We start from the raw sequence: 18,690 nt of genomic DNA on the forward strand, positions 1-18,690 counted from the left end.
ATGATCCTGGGAGGGAGGGGAGCGGCGTCCCAGGGAATCCACCCACTGCGCAGCGTCCTGAGGATCCTGAAAAAAGTGGGCTTTACCTTGATAGATGACCCTCAAACGAGCCGGGTACAGGATACTATACGGCAATTGTAAATCCCGCAGTCTCCTCTTAACTGCCATGAAGGAGGCCCGCTGTTTCTGGGTCGCAGCAGAGAAGTCCGGGAAGATAGATACAGCGTGGTTATTATACAGGATTCGGCCCTTGTCCCTAGAGGCCCGGAGCACAGCCTCCCTATCACGGAAGTGCAGGAGCTTGATGAGAAGAGGACGGGGTGGGGCCCCGGGCGGCAAGGGGCGCAATGGCACTCTATGCGCCCTTTCAATGGCAAACAAGGGGGAGAAAACTTCCTTCCCAAAAGTATCGATAAGCCAATGTTCCATGAATGATTCAGGATTCTTACCCTCCGATCCCTCCGGAAAGCCCAAAAAACGCAAATTATTGCGCCTGAGGCGGTCCTCCATGTCCGTTAGCTTGTCTGTAGTAGCGACATGGCCCCTCTGTAACTCTGACACAGTGGACTGCATGGGGCGGTGGGCATCTTCCATGTCACTAATACGCTGCTCCGCGTTGCCCACCCTGTGGCGAAGGTTGTGCACATCCTGTTTGAGAAACGACATGTCCATCTGTACAGACTCAATCTGTGAGGCAAGCGAGGTCTGACAGTGCTGGATAGCGTCCATTATGGCAGACAGGGTAGGTTCGGGCCTATCCACAGATAGAGCAGGCTCCGAGGGTACGGGGGAGCCCAGGGGAGGAGAGAGAGCATCACTTACAGTCACCGCCAGCCGAGACGATCCAGGAGAGATCGCTTCCCCCTCCACAGAGGCCGATGCCATCCGCACAGCCGAGGAGCGAGCGATCTGGGAGGAAGGGCCCGCAGCACGCGCCGGGCCGGCGCCATCTTGGGATCGTGGCAGCGTGAGGTCCGGCGGGCGGACACCGAGTGCTTCTGGACCGGGAGGACCGATTTTGACCATCGCCGCGGGTGCACCGGGATATCAGGAGACAGGAGACGTCGGAATCAGGTGAGTAGGATGTCGGGTTCCAGCAGGATCACGGAAGGATCAGGGCATATAGGACAGAGCTCCGGAGCCGCGCTGCTTTCACATCCGAGTTCCGGCCACGCCCCCTTCCCCAATAAAGTTACCCCTTCCCTGCCAGTGTCATTTTGCAGTAACAGTGCATATGTATAGCACTGATTACTGTAGTAATGTCACTCGTAACCCCAAAAGTGTCAAAAATGTCAGTCAAGGGTCCAATCTGTCTGCCGCAATGTCGCAGTACCGCAAAAAATCGCAGATCGCCGCCATTACGTGTTAAAAAAAAAAACACCAAAAATGACAAAAATCTTTCCCTTAGATAGTAAACGCAATAACTTTTGCGCAAACCAATCAAAATATGCTTTTTGCAATTTTTTTTACCAAACATATGTAGCATAAAACCAATTGGCCTAAAATGTTAAAAAATTTTGATTTTTACATATTTTTTTTTGGGGAATTTCATATAAAAAAATGTGAAAAATATTGTTATTTTTGCAAATTGACGCTCTTTTTTTGTTTATAGCGCAAAACATAAAAATCGCACAGGTGATCAAATACCACCAAAAGAAAGCTCTGTTTGTGGGAAAAAAAGGGCGTCAAATTTGTTTAGGTACAGCGTCGCACGACCGCGCAATTGTCCGTTAAAGTCACGCAGTGCTGAATCGCAAAAAAAACCCTGGTCGGAATGGGGGTAAAATCTTCTGGGGCTTAAGTGGTTAAGTGGCCTAAATAGTGGTTAGTGGTACCGGATCTCTGATTCCACCAAGGTTGGGAAAGGGGACATCGGCCATATAGCCATTTTATTGTAGTCCTTCCTCTCTCCCCATCTAGTTTTTTTTTTTTTTTGAGAAGCGATGGAGACACCGACAGCTCTCTTGTGCCACTTACATGTTACAGGAATTTTATTTGGTGCATCTTCTTCTTACTTGACATGGTTCTTCGAGTAAAGTGCAGTAATAGAGGTGCAGGCTAGATGGGAAAAATACTCTTTCCAATATCTTTGTGTAATGATGCAGCTCTATGCAATACTGTTAAAGATCTTTAATGTTTGTCTGTCTTGAAAACTTCAATAAAAATCATTGAAACAGAAAAGGTAACATTTAATGTACAGGATTAAAAACACTTACAGGAGTGCAAAGCAATCTAGGCTCATCATGATGTGTGATCCAGGTGTCTGTGGTGGTCCTGTGGGCTTTACCCACCCCAAACACCACAGGAGGTAAATAGCTAGATGTCCTATGACGTACTTCCACACTAACCAGCGTGGAACGCGGAAGCAGATGTTACGTCACCGCTGCGGTTCGGGAAGTCTGGAACGCTAGATGCAAACACTGGAAAGCAAGAGCAGGCTACGCGCTCGGAGCTGACAGCTCCTTCTACTGACCTCTAGAGGCCAGTAGAAGGAGCAGCTTCTTTCCAGGTAATATCAGTAGTGAGAACCGATACGTTCCGAGATCGCGGTCCACTTCCGGAATGCTGTGCGTTCCAACTGCCAGAAATGCGATTCAACCCAAATCCTGGCTCCTGATGACGTCAAACTGACGAAACGCATAGAGCGTCATTCCGCCACTTCCGTTTTTGGGTTGAATCGCATTTCCGGCAGTTGGAACACACAGCGTTCTGGAAGTGGACCGTGATCTAGGAACGTAGCGGCTCTCACTACTGATATTACCTGCATACCTTTTACCTCTGTTTGTGAGTATTTTTTTGATATTAACAAAACAGCGTCATTTAGCAATACTTCACTATATGAGCCATTTCCTTCCTACATTTGGTCGGGATCCCTATGCATATACATTACCTACTGATGCCATTGAGAGTGTATGATACATACCTGTGAGCATTACTGTATCCACTATCCGTAGGGGAAGAGATAATTGGATGCTTATATATACCAATATCGATGCCTGTGATCTGATGGGAATATACCTTTGAGTACTACCATGCTCATTGCCCCTGTACGGGTGATTCTATCTGGTGAGTGCGGTCATTATTGAGAGGGGAGCACTTCAGTTTCCTCACCTGCACTAGTCACCTTTGGATCACTTCAAGATCTGCAGTTTATGGGACTTCATTCAACTTCTATACATATTTATTCACTGCCATGGACTATTGCTTGATGTGCACTTGGTCACTTTTGCACTAGTCACCTTATATTATTATATATTCGTGATTTCACTTAGTCACCTTATTTACAAGTTTTTTGTTTATGTTCCTTTGTACAGTATACCGGAAAAAACATTGTATTTATTGAATATTTATTTCATTGTCCGCGTGTATTATTCACTTTTTGAATGCTAATTTTTGCACATTGTGACACTTTTGGTTTTTCATACCATTTACCTTCAAGTAATTATTGCACTTTTTGCACTATGTCACGGTATTATATAATTTAATATATATTTATATATTTTTTTTACGTGATATTCACATTGGATAATTTACGTACACCTTTCTAGGCAGCGCCATATACCTTTACTCTCCTCTCCAGTTACATAAAAGGGCTGGGAGCTTTGCTTACCGCATTCGTTTAGGGGCTCATCAGACCAATCCCGGCAGTCTTGACGAGAATCGCACACTTTACGGGCGTCAATGCATTCTCCGCTCTTACATTGAAAAGTTCCATCTGTGTCACAAGGAGCCTCCGCTGGAATACAAGCAACACAAGGCAGGAGTTTTCAGAAAGATTTTCCAGAACTGGAAATGCAGTGATATTAGGCACAAGAGATCTAGATGAAAGCAGTATTAACCCAAAGGCAAACATTTATTATATTGCAGCTCATCAATTCTTAAATGTGATGGCCGCATTAGTTTTCCTTTTTTAGGCTTTCTTTACTTTAATTTTCACCTGGTGATCTGGCCAGTGTTTTTCAACAGGACAAGCTATCCTGCAGATGGAGCAGTTAGAGGGAGTGAGACAAACCATTTACCACTAACAGGGGTGCATATAACTATTAGCTTTTATTCATTTCTGTGAAACCTTTATCCCAAAAGGAAAACAAAATGTTGCTGTAACTGCTTAAAGCATTTGTTACTCCATCATTTCATATTCCTACATTGTGCCTGCTGTACCATATTCTTTTTTTTTTATATACAAACTTTTATTGAAAAACAGAAAATTGTGGTACAAAGACGGTTGACAAATTTGTCATGACAAGCAACGGTAACACACTTAGTTTACTAAAATATAATCATTTAAGGTATTCTCTATGTAGCTATACCATACTCTTGTATGAAAAAATATCCTGTTCTCTTTGTATTGCTTCCTTTGTGTGAAATCCCTGGTGTTTCTGCAAGTCCATCTGCTTTCCTATTAAAAACTGACCACACAAAGCAAGAGAGCACACAGTGGTCAGTTCTCTAGCTATGCTGAGAACTCCAGTGTACTCTCCTCCAATGATCAGACTTGTCCTGATACAACCCCCCTGCACAGCCATTCACTGGCAAGCTCAGTGTGCTGCTACTTTTCCTCCCCCAGCTCTTAGGCAGCTGAGAACATAGGGAATTATAAAAAAGGTAAAAAAAAAAAAAAAAAAAGGTATTTATGTTTTTTTCATATCTATACAAAAATGTTTTGCCTTTCATTTCTATTTTAAATTAAATAGGATGTTTTACAAGGTGATCGTTTACAATCACTTTAAGGTAGAGGGATTGACAGGAACACCAGGGATTTCACATGAAGGAAGAAATACAAGGAGAACAGAATACCTTTTAATACAAGTACATGGTACAGCTGGCACATAGCAGGTACAGTATATAAAATGAAGTCGCTGCGACTTGAAGTTGCACAGATATGAATGCTACCCATTGAAAATTATGGGATACAACTTGTCATGCGACTTTGCAGTCCCAAGTTACAGGACAAGTCGCACAAGTGTGAAAGGGGCCTAAAAGAGGTTGATTCCCCCATCCACTCTACTTGGAAAGAGGACTGTCCATAGTATTCAAGCATGAATCGCAAATCCTGATGTATGACAAAACACCTGGAACTGGAAACGAAGGGCATAACCCACATGTGCCCAGAACAACATGGTCTCTAAATTGTTCTTCTAAAGCTTTTCTTCGGCAGAATTGTTTTAACTGCTTCCTCAATTGTCAGATTGTTAACATCAAAGCTTAGGCAAGGTACGGCATTACTTTCTAAACCTGGTACAAACTTACCCCACTCAATTCTGAGATCCAAGACCAGCACTGATAATACAAGGTACTCAACAAACATGTTCATATTTAGCTTAGATCCATGGCACATAGATACAAAATATACCACCTGCTGTCCAGGTACATTTTTCACACACGTTAAAAACAGCAATTTTTGCTAGAAAGTGACTTAGAACCCCCAAACTGAAAGCAGATACCCTGGAGAATAAAATGCTTTTTTGTTGCATCCTCCAATGATTAGACTTGTCCTGATAGGTCCCCGCTGCACAGCTATTCACTGGTAAGCTTAGTGTGCTGCTACTTCTCCCCCCAGCTCTAATGCAGCTGAGAACAGAGGGAATGTGATCTCTTATACAAAAAGGGAAAAAATAGAATTTTTGTAAGAACTTACCGTAAAATTATTTTTTCTGAGTCCTCTGACAGTCGCCGCCCATCCATATTAGCCTTCACTATTGCAGAGGGCGCCATTACCCAATAGTGAAGGCTAATATGGATGGGCAGAGACTGTCAGAGGATGTAAGAGAAAGGGTATTTATGTTTTTTGTTTTTTTTACAAGAGTGTGTTGTTTTACAAGGCGATCATTTACAATCACTTTAAAAAGTGTTAGCTGGAGTTTGGCTTCAATTTTTTAGTGCATCTAAATCTGCTAGTACATCTAACACTCCCCTCAGATTAAAAGAGCTTCTGTCCAGTGGTGCCTCTGTGCTTCTTCATCCAGAGTGGGGGCAATATAACCCTGAAGGTGTTTTACTGGCTGGATCACCCGGTGAAAACAGAGGGTAAAAAGCCTACAAAATGAATGCAGCCATTACATCTAAGGATTTGTAAGCTGCAATATATTACATTTTTGGTTTTGGGCTTAATACTACTTAAGATCCATTTAGTAGCTTTGCTCCACGTCCAATGCTAAAATGCTGAAAAAAAAAATGTAAAACCAGCAGGAAAAAAACATCACCATACTTACATTGCCCTCACCTTCCATAGTGCAAGGGGGTGGCATTATCCCAGAGGATGTCAAGTAGTCCAATCTCAGGGATGATGGTCAAATCTCAATCTCTGAGATGATGCTCATGCACCAGATAGAAACATATTCACATGAGATTTGGGCATCTCAACAATCCCTGGGATCTTGATGGAAGGAGGATGATATTACACTCACCTAGGCACCGAGCGCAGAAACTGGGCGAAAGTATTTTCAATATATTTTTTCCTATAGTTTTTTGTTTCTATATTTTTGACATGGGGAGGAGAGCATCACTTTAATGCAAAGCCAGATTTAAAACCTCTTTCCAAGATATAAAAAAAATTAGAGGTCTCTGTTGCATGCAAAAACATACAGGTGCATCTCAAAAGATTAGAATATCATCAAAAATGTAATTTATTTCAGTAATTCAATTCAAAAAGTTAAACTCCTATTATGTGGATTCACTACACACAGAGCGATATAATTAAAGCATTTCTTTATTTTAATTTTGATGGCTTACAGCTAGTGAAAACCCAAAATTCAGTATTTCAGAAAATTATAATAATACATAAGAAATGTTGGTTTCTTGAAAATATTGTCCATATACAGTATAGTATGCACTTGGTCGGGGCTTTTTTTGCATGAAATACTGCATCAATGTGGCGTGGCATGGAGGCGATCAGCCTGTGGCAATGCTAAGGAAGTCCAGGTTGCTTTGTTAGCAGTCTTCAGCTCGTCTACATTGTTGGGTCTGGTGTCTCTCATCTGCCTCTTGACAATACCCCACAGATTATCTATGGGGTTTAGGTCAGGCGAGTTTGCTGGCCAATCAAGCAGTGATACCATGATCAATAAACCAGGTTTTGGTACTTTTGGCAGTGTAGGCAGATGCCAAGTCCTGCTGGAAAATGAAATCAGCATCTCCATAAAGCTGGTAAGCAGAGAGATGCATAAAGTGCTCTAGAATTTCCTGGTAGAGAGCTGTGCTGACTTTGGACTTAATAAAGCACAGTGGACCAACACCAGCAGATGACATGGCTCCCAAATCATCACTCAACTTTCCATTAAAATGCTTGGATACAGCACTCTGTGAACAGCCAGCTTCTTTACCAATGACCTTTTGTGACTTACCCTCCTTGTGGAGGGTGTCAATGACTGTCTTCTTGACAAGTGTCAAGTCATCAGTCTTCTCCATGATTGTGTAACCTACTGAACCAGACTGAGAGACCATTTAAAAGCTCAGGAAACCTTTAGGCTGGGTTCACATATATGTGAATAGGATGCGAGTTTCCCCGCATCCAATTCGCATGACAGGCGAGTGTGACCAGCACTCAATGGAGCCGGTTCAAACAGGTCCGGGGAGGCCACGGAGCGGATTAAAAAAGGGTCCTGTGCATGTTTGGGTTCGGTTCAGGTGTGAATTCAGGCCTGAATCGTACCTGTAGAGGTGAACAGACACGCAACGGACCCCAGGCACAAACCTGCGGCCGCACATATGTGAACCCGGCCTTAAGATTGTCAAGATATGAAATATCTGGAGTGCATAACCGTTACTTAGTCAAGAGTTCCCCATCGCTATGAAGATGTATTTCTTAACAAAAGTTTCTGAATTCTTTTGGCATTTCAACATGTGTTGGTGTCTTGGTTGCTCTCTAGATGACATAAAATGTTCTGCCAGTAGTATGATAAAATTCTCGGAAAAGATGTTTAAATGAAAAGTCCCTTTGCAGAGTGAATTATTCCCTTGATGTAATCAATTTTTCTTACTGTCAAACTAACCTTTCACTCAAAGCCCTTATGAGGTCAGAATGACCATATGTAATATTGAAACAATTAGTAAAGAATGTATTGTGTAATCTGTAAGTTGGGTATGTGCCCACCATAGACTACCATGTTATGATTTTCTATAAAAGACTGATGATCTGTATTCTTCATCACATTCCCTTGGAAGATATGATCCTCTGTACAGTGCATATTCTAAAGTAAACACACATTTAAGACGAATGCACCTTGATTGGCATGGATGTCCTTTATTTAAAGGCTCACCCCGAATTGTGTCTTCTTGACTGCATCTCCGCCACCGGCTCTCATCCCGCACCAGGAGGGACGGCAGCAAAGAGGCCTCAGGTGCGAAACTTTATTTCTCATATTGATACTGTCTTTTCTGTGCGGTGGTGAGGAATGCGGCTACAGAAGGTAACACGTTTCCCTTGACTTTACTTGCATTCTGTCTATGTGTGATTACTGAGAAAATTATATGGTACCAGTTAAAAATTGTGCATGCAGATATAAATTTTATAAGTACTTACTTTTTCTCCTTACCCCCAGAAATGACAATATATATATATATATATATATTAGGGCTGCAACTAACGATTATTTTGTCTGTCGACTAATCCAACGATTATTTTTTTTTTTTTTTTTTTTGCTTAATTGAGTGTTCTTTTTTTGATTAGCTAATTAATCCTTTGAATAACTTTACAAAAAACGATACGTAGAACTTCTAATATGATATTTCAACTTTTGTTAAATTTTTTCCAAAAAATACTTTAATGTGGTTGAAGTTTTTACAGTATACAAAAATGAAGTGGCAAAAATAAAATGTAAAAAGGGAAGGGAAGGAAAAAGTGAGGAGAGCTGGTAAGCGACAATCCACACGGGACATCTACCTGATGATCAGTGCAGCCCCAACAGTGCAGCCTATCAGTGCCCATCAGTGAAGGAGAAAAATGAATTCCTTATTTACAAAATGTTATAACAGAAACTCAGAAAAAATTTTTTTTTCTTTTTTCAAATTTTTTGGTTTTTTTTTGTTTAGTAAAAAATAAAAAAAAAACGGCGCGGTGACTAAATACCACCAAAAGAAAGCTAAGTCGGTCTAAAAGAAAAAGATAAAAAATGTGTATGGGTACAGTGCAATGTGCAATTGTCGTTCAACGTGCGGCAGCGCTGAAAATTGGCCTGGGCAGGAAGGGGTCAAAGTGCCAAGTGGTTAAGTGGTGGATGCGTGTGGATTCATTTTTTTGGGGAGAATAGGGAATATTGTTTATTGTCCCTTTTAAGAAACAATGAAAAAGTAACCAAATAAACGAATCCCCCTGAAGCAGCTTTTCTCAGTTTTATTGCCCTCTGAGGACCCTTGCCATCAATCTTGGCCAGTACAGAGAGGTGCTGCAGCTATTCTCCAGCCTGTCTCTGCCTTATCCCTACAGACAGGTCCATCAGCCTGCACAGTATTGTATGAATCTTTCTCTAAGCTGCGACGAGCTGTTATTTCTGCTGGAAACGGCTCTCTGCCATCAGTAGAAGCAGCATTGCGTACTTTGTGGATCTTCCCACAGCAGGGGTCGCAGCAAACACTAACAGCGACATAGCCGAGTGATTACCTTATCTCCCGATCTTTTCATGCCTCAGTCTTTCATGTCTTTCCTGGTCATTTCATGTCTTGTGCACACCGAGGTGGGGGAGGAGGAGAAACGGCGTGCAGGAGCAGGGGGTGTGTGACGTCACGTGTGACGCTTTAACGCCTTTCACGCATGTCGACGTATTTCATTACGTTGACACGTCGTTGCAGCACTAATATATATATAGTTTTGTAATAAGGGACGTATTTGAGCAGGTACCCCTATTTCTGGGAGTGGATACAGCTGCAAGAAAAAGTATGTGAACCCTTTGGAATGATATAGATTTCTGTACAAATTGGTCATAAAATGTGATCTGATCATCATCATCTAAGTCACAACAATAGACAATCACAGTCTGCTTAAACTAATAACACACAAAGAATGAAATGTTGCCATGTTTATATTGAACACACCATGTAAACATTCACAGTGCAGGTGGAAAAAGTATATGAACCCTTGGATTTAATAACTGGTTGAACCTCCTTTGGCAGCAATAACTTCAACCAAACGTTTCCTGTAGTTGCAGATCAGACGTGCACAACGGTCAGGAGTAATTCTTGACCATTCCTCTTTACAGAGCTGTTTAAGTTCAGCAATATTCTTGGGATGTCTGGTGTGAATCGCTTTCTTGAGGTCATGCCACAGCATCTCAATCGGGTTGAGGTCAGGACTCTGACTGGGCCACTTCAGAAGGCGTATTTTCTTCTGTTTAAGCCATTCTGTTGTTGATTTACTTCTATGCTTTGGTTCATTGTCCTGTTGCAACACCCATCTTCTGTTGAGCTTCAGCTGGTAGACAGATGGCCTTAAGTTCTCCTGCAAAATGTCTTGATAAACTTGGGATATAAGAGGGCATGATCAGGTGTCATCTGTGTCACACCTCCATCCCAAAATACAATATGCAAAACAAGGAATGGCCCTGGGACTTTACATGAGGTGAGCACGTGGGGTCAGCAACAAAGGATGGATGCAAGGAAATAAATATAATGAATCACAGTTTATTAAAGTATAAACCACAACATCATATAATGATAGCACAAAAAAATATAACAGTAAACATGATTGGAGTAAAAATACTGATAGAAAATGAATACAATCTCATATACATGACATGTTGATCATCAGCAAGAGTACATACATATTAAATTAAATCATAGTCGCTAATATAATATTTCATCTTGATCCCGACGTGTTTCGCGAGCTCTACTCGCTTTTTCAAGGGTGGATGCATATGAGACATGTGTGAGAGAAAATATATGACCATGTATCAAATGAAGGATGAACCAATAAGTAGAATGGTCAAGGAATCCAACAAGGGGACTCAATACTTACAAATCAATAACGCTGGAACCAAATGATGAACCTCTAATGGTTGGCAACTGGATATGTCTGACCCGGGAGCTGACGGGTCCAAACTGACCTAACCCAGCATGGCGGCGTGTGGTGGATGGAGTAATGAAGAGGAATAATAAATAATATGTCCTTCCGTATCTGTCATCAAAAGGATATGGGTAGTGGTAGTAGTATAGGTATAAATGATATCTCAAGAAATATAAAAATATAATTATTGGACAAAGGAAGGACAAATTGGTAAAATGGTAGAAATATGAATACCTGCAAGAGTGAAAAGTCATAGTGGTAGTGAAGAGAAAAGTGCATATTATTTATTATTCCTCTTCATTGCTCCATCCACCACACGCCACCATGCTGGGTTAGATCCGTTTGGACCCGTCAGCTCCCGGGTCAGACATATCCAGTTGCCATCCATTAGAGGTTCATCATTTGGTTCCAGCATTATTGATTTTTAAGTATTGTGTCCCCTTGTTGGATTCCTTGACCATTCTACTTATTGGTTCATCCTTCATTTGTTCCAACATTGTCATATTTTCTCTCAGACATGTCCCTTATGCATCCACCCTTGAGAAAGCGAGTAGAGCTCGCGAAACACGTCGGGATCAAAATGCAATATTATATTAGCGACTATGATGTAATTTACTATGTATATACTCTTGCTGATGATCAACATGTCATATATAGGAGATTGTATTAATTTTCTATCAGTATTTTTACTCCAATCATGTTTACTGTTATATTTTTTTGTGCTATCATTATATGATGTTGTGGTTTATACTTTAATAAACTATGATTCATTATATTTATTTCCTTGCATCCATCCTTTGTTGGCAGGCAAACCTATGGAAGGCAACAGAAAGGTCTAAAAAGGCCAGGTACACTGGAGTACCTTCGTCCCTGTAAGATAGGATACCCTGTCGGGACGCTATCCCCTGCCCAGAAGCTGATGCTTCATCAATAGTAGGTCATTACATCTGCAACTCGTGTCTGAAATATAATATTGACTGTGCCTTTAGAAATACTCTAAGGGAGAAGGAGACTGGGATCTAACTCCTGCCAGCAGTACAGCCTTCTTGGATAGCTGAGATAAAGGTGGTGTTCTGCCTCGCTATTTGGTCTCCATGGGCTGCAACCCCGTATTATATGAAAAGTGACCTGCTGTTAACACATTGGAGACAAGATATAGACCTGTATCCATATGTACATACATAGATGCATAAAAGTGTCACTATACGACTATTGAACCATAGACGTGCCTTGAACTACATGCCCTGCCGTAGTCCTGTTACCCTCTGAGTCATTACATAAAGGAAATACCGGTTTGTCATGGTCTCTCTGGCCCTGAGGAAGCCATGAACGAAACGCGTCGGCTTGCTGGGGACCTACATTGACCGCCTTCCACCTGAGACCTACCATCTTTTCCCATATAGGTTTTGGTTGTTCCTTATGGGTTGTATTTCTACTCAATGACTCTGATTAATTGTATTTATGTATTTTCCTTTTTGATATACTGTATATTTACATGTGCATGACAGCTCATGTTTTTAACTTGAACATATAATAATAAAATTTATTTTTTGAATATTTTGGTTTTGATTTGATCCTTCTCCCATCAGCCCGCAAAGCCCCACTTTTCCTATCACCTTTTTTGTGTCTATGTATATACTCTTGCTGATGATCAACATGTCATGTATAGGAGATTGTATTAATTTTTTTATCAGTAATTTTACTCCAATCATGTTTACTGTTCTGATATTTTTTGTGCTATCAATATATGATGTTGCAGTTTATACTTTAACTGTGATTCATTACATTTATTTCCTTGCATCCATCCTTTGTTGCCGACCCTACGTGCTCACCTCATGTAAAGTCCCAGGGCCATTCCTTGTTTTGCATATTGTATTTTGGGATGGAGGTGTGACACAGATGACACCTGATCATGCCCTCTTCTATACTGAATTCCGGGTGGAAGAAACCCATTTGTGCCCAATATGGTCTGTTGTCATTTTGGTCGGTAAAATTCTTCCATTTTGCACATTAATTTTTGTTCTACACTTAGCTACTCTTTGATTGTGACATTTTTATTGATTTTTTTTAACAACATTTTGTCTAAATTGCTTCCTTTGATACATTTTTTCTCTTTAGTGGTTTCCTTTGGAGTTTCTGGCCTCGGGAGCTGCGATGTAGGAAGAGGGAGGTGTTTCCTCCCTTGCTGTCCCCGCCCTTCCACTGACGGACGAGGCCACCTCCACATCGGCGTCATGCCAGTTCGCCCGGCACATGCATGACGTCACCCCGCCGATGCGTACTATTACACCTTGGGGCGGCAGGGGGAGGGCCACTACGGCGTCCCTCTCCCACACAAGGTAGCCGACACCATCCGGCGTTTGTTGTTTCTGCTTTGCCAACCCTGTACATGATGTTCGGGTCTGCTATTTTTGGTGTTCGGAGGTAATTCCCTGCATGTTTATTACTGGGTTATTTTCTGCACGGTAGCACTCTCCACTTGGTAATGGTTTTTTGTTTTTCAATTCTCAATCCTTATTCTTTGTACTCCCTGGACACCTGGTTACCATTTCACTTTCTCTCATCCCTTTTACTCACTCACTTAGGTCTTTGTCATCCAGTTTCTAGTGGTGACCTATTTTCCAAATTTTTCCTCATTTTCCTTTCATTTTCTTTTTTCACACCATGCACTTTTCTCTTCACTACCACTATGACTTTTCACTCTTGCAGGTATTCATATTTCTACCATTTTACCAATTTGTCCTTCCTTTATCCAATAATTATATTTTTAGATTTCTTGAGATATCATTATTTATACCTATACTACTACCACTACCCAATTCTTTTTGATGACAGATACGGAAGGACATATTTATTATTCCTCTTCATTACTCCATCCACCACACGCCACCATGCAGGGTTAGGTCCGCCTGGACCCGTCAACTCCCGGATCAGACATATCCAATTGCCACCCATTGGAGGTTCATCATTTGGTTCCAGCATTATTGATTTGTAAGTATTGAGTCCCCTTGTTGGATTCCTTGACCATTCTACTTATTGGTTCATCCTTCATTTGATACATGGTCATATATTTTCTCTCACACATGTCCCTTATGCATCCACCCTTGAAAAAGCGAGTAGAGCTCACGAAACGCGTCGGGATCAAGATGCAATATTATATTAGCGACTATGATGTAATTTACTATGTATGTACTCTTGCTGATGATCAACATGTCATGTATAGGAGATTGTATTGACTTTTTATCAGTATTTTTTCTCCAATCATGTTTACTGTTATGATTTTTTTTGTGCTATCATATGATGTCGCGGTTTATACTTTAATAAACTGTGATTCATTATATTTATTTCCTTGCATCCATCCTTTGTTGCCGAACCCACGTGCTCACCTCATGTAAAGTCCAGGGGCCATTGTTTTGCATATTGATAAACTTGGGAATTCATTTTTCCTTCGATGATAGCAATCCGTCCAGGCCCTGACGCAGCAAAGCAGCCCAAACTATGATGCCCCCACCACCATACTTCACAGTTGGGATGAGGTTTTGATGTTTGTGTGCTGTGCCTCTTTTTCGCCACACATAGTGTTGTGTGTTTCTTCCAAACAACTCAACTTTGGTTTCATCTGTCCACAGAATATTTTGCTAGTACTGCTGTGGAACATCCAGGTGCTCTTGTGCAAACTATAAAGGTGCAGCAATGTTTTGTTTGGACAGCAGTGGCTTCCTCTGTGGTATCCTCCCATGAAATCCATTCTTGTTTAGTGTTTTACTTATTGCAGATTCGCTAACAGGGTCGTATCCAAGAAGGCTGTACTGCTGGCAGGAGTTAGATCCCAGTCTCCTTCTCCCTTAGAGTATTTCTAAAGGCACAGTCAATATTATATTTCAGACACGAGTTGCAGATGTAATGACCTACTATTGATGAAGCATCAGCTTCTGGGCAGGGGATAGCGTCCCGACAGGGTATCCTATCTTACAGGGACGAAGGTACTCCAGTGTACCTGGCCTTTTTAGACCTTTCTGTTGCCTTCCATAGGTTTGCCTGCCAACAAAGGATGGATGCAAGGAAATAAATATAATGAATCATAGTTTATTAAAGTATAAACCACAACATCATATAATGATAGCACAAAAAAATATAACAGTAAACATGATTGGAGTAAAAATACTGATAGAAAATTAATACAATCTCATATACATGACATGTTGATCATCAGCAAGAGTATATACATAGTAAATTACATCATAGTCGCTAATATAATATTGCATTTTGATCCTGACGTGTTTCGCGAGCTCTACTCGCTTTCTCAAGGGTGGATGCATAAGGGACATGTCTGAGAGAAAATATGACAATGTTGGAACAAATGAAGGATGAACCAATAAGTAGAATGGTCAAGGAATCCAACAAGGGGACACAATACTTACAAATCAAGAATGCTGGAACCAAATGATGAACCTCTAATGGGTGGCAACTGGATATGTCTGACCCGGGAGCTGACGGGTCCAAACGGATCTAACCCAGCATGGTGGCGTGTGGTGGATGGAGCAATGAAGAGGAATAATAAATAATATGCACTTTTCTCTTCACTACCACTATGACTTTTCACTCTTGCAGGTATTCATATTTCTACCATTTTACCAATTTGTCCTTCCTTTGTCCAATAATTATATTTTTATATTTCTTGAGATATCATTTATACCTATACTACTACCACTACCCATATCCTTTTGATGACAGATACGGAAGGACATATTATTTATTATTCCTCTTCATTACTCCATCCACCACACGCCGCCATGCTGGGTTAGGTCAGTTTGGACCCGTCAGCTCCCGGGTCAGACATATCCAGTTGCCAACCATTAGAGGTTCATCATTTGGTTCCAGCGTTATTGATTTGTAAGTATTGAGTCCCCTTGTTGGATGCGTTGACCATTCTACTTATTGGTTCATCCTTCATTTGTTCCAACATTGTCATATATTTTCTCTCAGACATGTCCCTTATGCATCCACCCTTGAAAAAGCGAGTAGAGCTCGCGAAACACGTCGGGATCCAGATGAAATATTATATTAGCGACTATGATTTAATTTAATATGCATGTACTCTTGCTGATGATCAACATGTCATGTATATGAGATTGTATTCATTTTCTATCAGTATTTTTACTCCAATCATGTTTACTGTTATATTTTTTTGTGCTATCATTATATGATGTTGTGGTTTATACTTTAATAAACTGTGATTCATTATATTTATTTCCTTGCATCCATCCTTTGTTGCCGAACCCACGTGCTCACCTCATGTAAAGTCCAGGGGCCATTGTTTTGCATATTGATAAACTTGGGAATTCATTTTTCCTTCGATGATAGCAATCCGTCCAGGCCCTGACGCAGCAAAGCAGCCCAAACTATGATGCCCCCACCACCATACTTCACAGTTGGGATGAGGTTTTGATGTTTGTGTGCTGTGCCTCTTTTTCGCCACACATAGTGTTGTGTGTTTCTTCCAAACAACTCAACTTTGGTTTCATCTGTCCACAGAATATTTTGCTAGTACTGCTATGGAACATCCAGGTGCTCTTGTGCAAACTATAAAGGTGCAGCAATGTTTTGTTTGGACAGCAGTGGCTTCCTCTGTGGTATCCTCCCATGAAATCCATTCTTGTTTAGTGTTTTACTTATTGCAGATTCGCTAACAGGGTCGTTAGCATTTGCCAGTGTCTTTTGTAAGTCTTTAGCTGACACTCTAGGATTCTTCTTCACCTCATTGAGCAGTCTGCGCTGTGCTCTTGCAGTCATCTTTACAGGACGGCCACTCCTAGGGAGAGTAGCAGCAGTGCTGAACTTTCTCCATTTGTACACAATTTGTCTTACCGTTGACTGATGAACAGCAAGGCTTTTGGAGATACTTTTATAACCCTTTCCAGCTTTATGCAAGTCAACAATTCTTAATCGTAGGTCTTCTGAGAGCTCTTTTGTGCGAGGCAAGCATGCGCGCGGGAGTTACTTTCCGGCAAGGAGCCAGCAAAGAGCTCTCAAGGTCCGCCGAACCTTCAGAGCGCATGCGCCGCAGGTGTCAGCGGCTGCATGCAGGGCGAATATCTCCTAAACAGTGCAGGTTTAGGAGATATTAATTTTACCTAAAAGGTAAGCCTTATCATAGGCTTACCTGTAGGAAGAAGTTTAATGGCGGAGTATACTACTGATTTAATTAGCGGATTAGAGTGTGACACCATGAGTCTACAATATTGAACTTTTTCAAAATTTTACAATTTTCTGAGATTGTGAATTTTGGGGTTTCACTAGCTGTAAGCCATAATCATCAAAAAGAAAAGAAAGAAATGCTTGAAATATATCACTCTCTATGTAATGATATAAAAGGAGTTAGACTTTCTGAATTGAATTACTGAAATAAACTTTTTGATGATATTTAAATTTTATGAGATGCACCTGTATATTAAAAAAAAGACTAAGGGCACATTCAGATGTGCAGCAAGGACTGCCACTCCTCTGAAAAGCAATCTATGCCTGGATCTTTTTTAAGAGGTTTATGCGGGGGGGGCGGGGCAATTTGTTGCCTCCTCACTGCCTGATTTTGTTTCAGATGCTGCACTACCATGCCACAGTTGGGTGCATTTAACATGGTTGTGGCGCAGGTACAGGACAGCCCCACAGACCTGCATTAGTTGAGTTTGGTGGCAGCAACATGCGCCAAAAGCAACATCTGGTTTAATTCTTGTCTCAGCATGTGTATAGCCGTGGACGGCTGCATGTCACCATTTAGGTGGGTGGTCGGGGGACAATAAACTGCAGCTGAACCACCTGGTTTTACCCCACCCCAGCAGCGCATGTGAATGAAGCCTAAAAGTGAGTAGGGATTGCCAGTTGGTTACTGCACCCCTCTTATGACTCTATATTATACAGTAGATGTATAAATATACTCTGCGTCAATATATACAGTTGCTATATCATAAAATAGATATACAGCACTACGGTGAATAAGTTAATCTAACTATTATTTGGTATTGTTTTTTTGACTGTATGTTGGTGGAATTAATCATTATATTAATAAGGCAAAGACATAAAAATAGCAATCAGCTTATCAACTTATCAGCAGCAACAGGTGCACATGTTGGAAGGGACATTCTGCACCTGTAATGAGTTTCCCCTCCTATGAGCTTCACTTTACTGTTTAGTGCTCACTAATGACAATCAACCTAACTCTGATACATCACTGTACAAAAAATACTCTAGTCTGCATTCTAGGCAGTACAAGTCTTATCAACATGGGCTCACCAGTTCTGCACCCGGTCTCATCGCTGCCATCTGAACAGTCTCGGACTCCATTACATTGATACATGCCGTGGACACAAGTACCATCCCCACATTGGAACTGATCAGGACGACAGGTCACAACAGCTGCAAGAGTAATACGTGTGAAACCTTATTTACCTCTAATAAAAGGGGATTTCTGGGTACAATGCCAGTTGTGCCCCACATCAGCTTTTATGCCTAATAAACTGTTATAAAAGTCAGACAACAGTAACTAGAAGGCTTATGTGTTTTTTGTATTCGAGCAGATGTAGAAATCACTTATCTAGAACATGGGTCTCCAAACTTTCTAAACAAAGGGCCAGTTTTCTGATCTTCAGGCTTTGGGGGGGGGGGGGGTCAGACTGCGAGCAGAAATGCCCCAGCAT

The 18,690-nt window shown here is 41.3% G+C and overlaps 1 protein-coding gene across 3 annotated transcripts in view; it reads right to left on the reverse strand.

Annotated features, from left to right (window-relative positions):
* Positions 1-18,690, reverse strand: part of LRP8 (LDL receptor related protein 8) — a 395,061-nt gene that overhangs the window by 81,785 nt on the left and 294,586 nt on the right. For all 3 annotated transcript variants that reach the window (XM_082266025.1, XM_082266024.1, XM_082266023.1), the window contains 2 exons: positions 18,287-18,409; positions 3,611-3,736 (listed from right to left, as the gene is read on the reverse strand). In XM_082266025.1, coding sequence (XP_082122151.1) covers positions 3,611-3,736; positions 18,287-18,409 — 249 coding nt within the window. The remainder of the gene's footprint in view (positions 1-3,610; positions 3,737-18,286; positions 18,410-18,690) is intronic.

The sequence above is a fragment of the Pelophylax lessonae genome (genome assembly GCF_965119305.1).
Source record: "Pelophylax lessonae genome assembly, chromosome: 8".
NCBI lineage: Eukaryota > Metazoa > Chordata > Amphibia > Anura > Ranidae > Pelophylax > Pelophylax lessonae.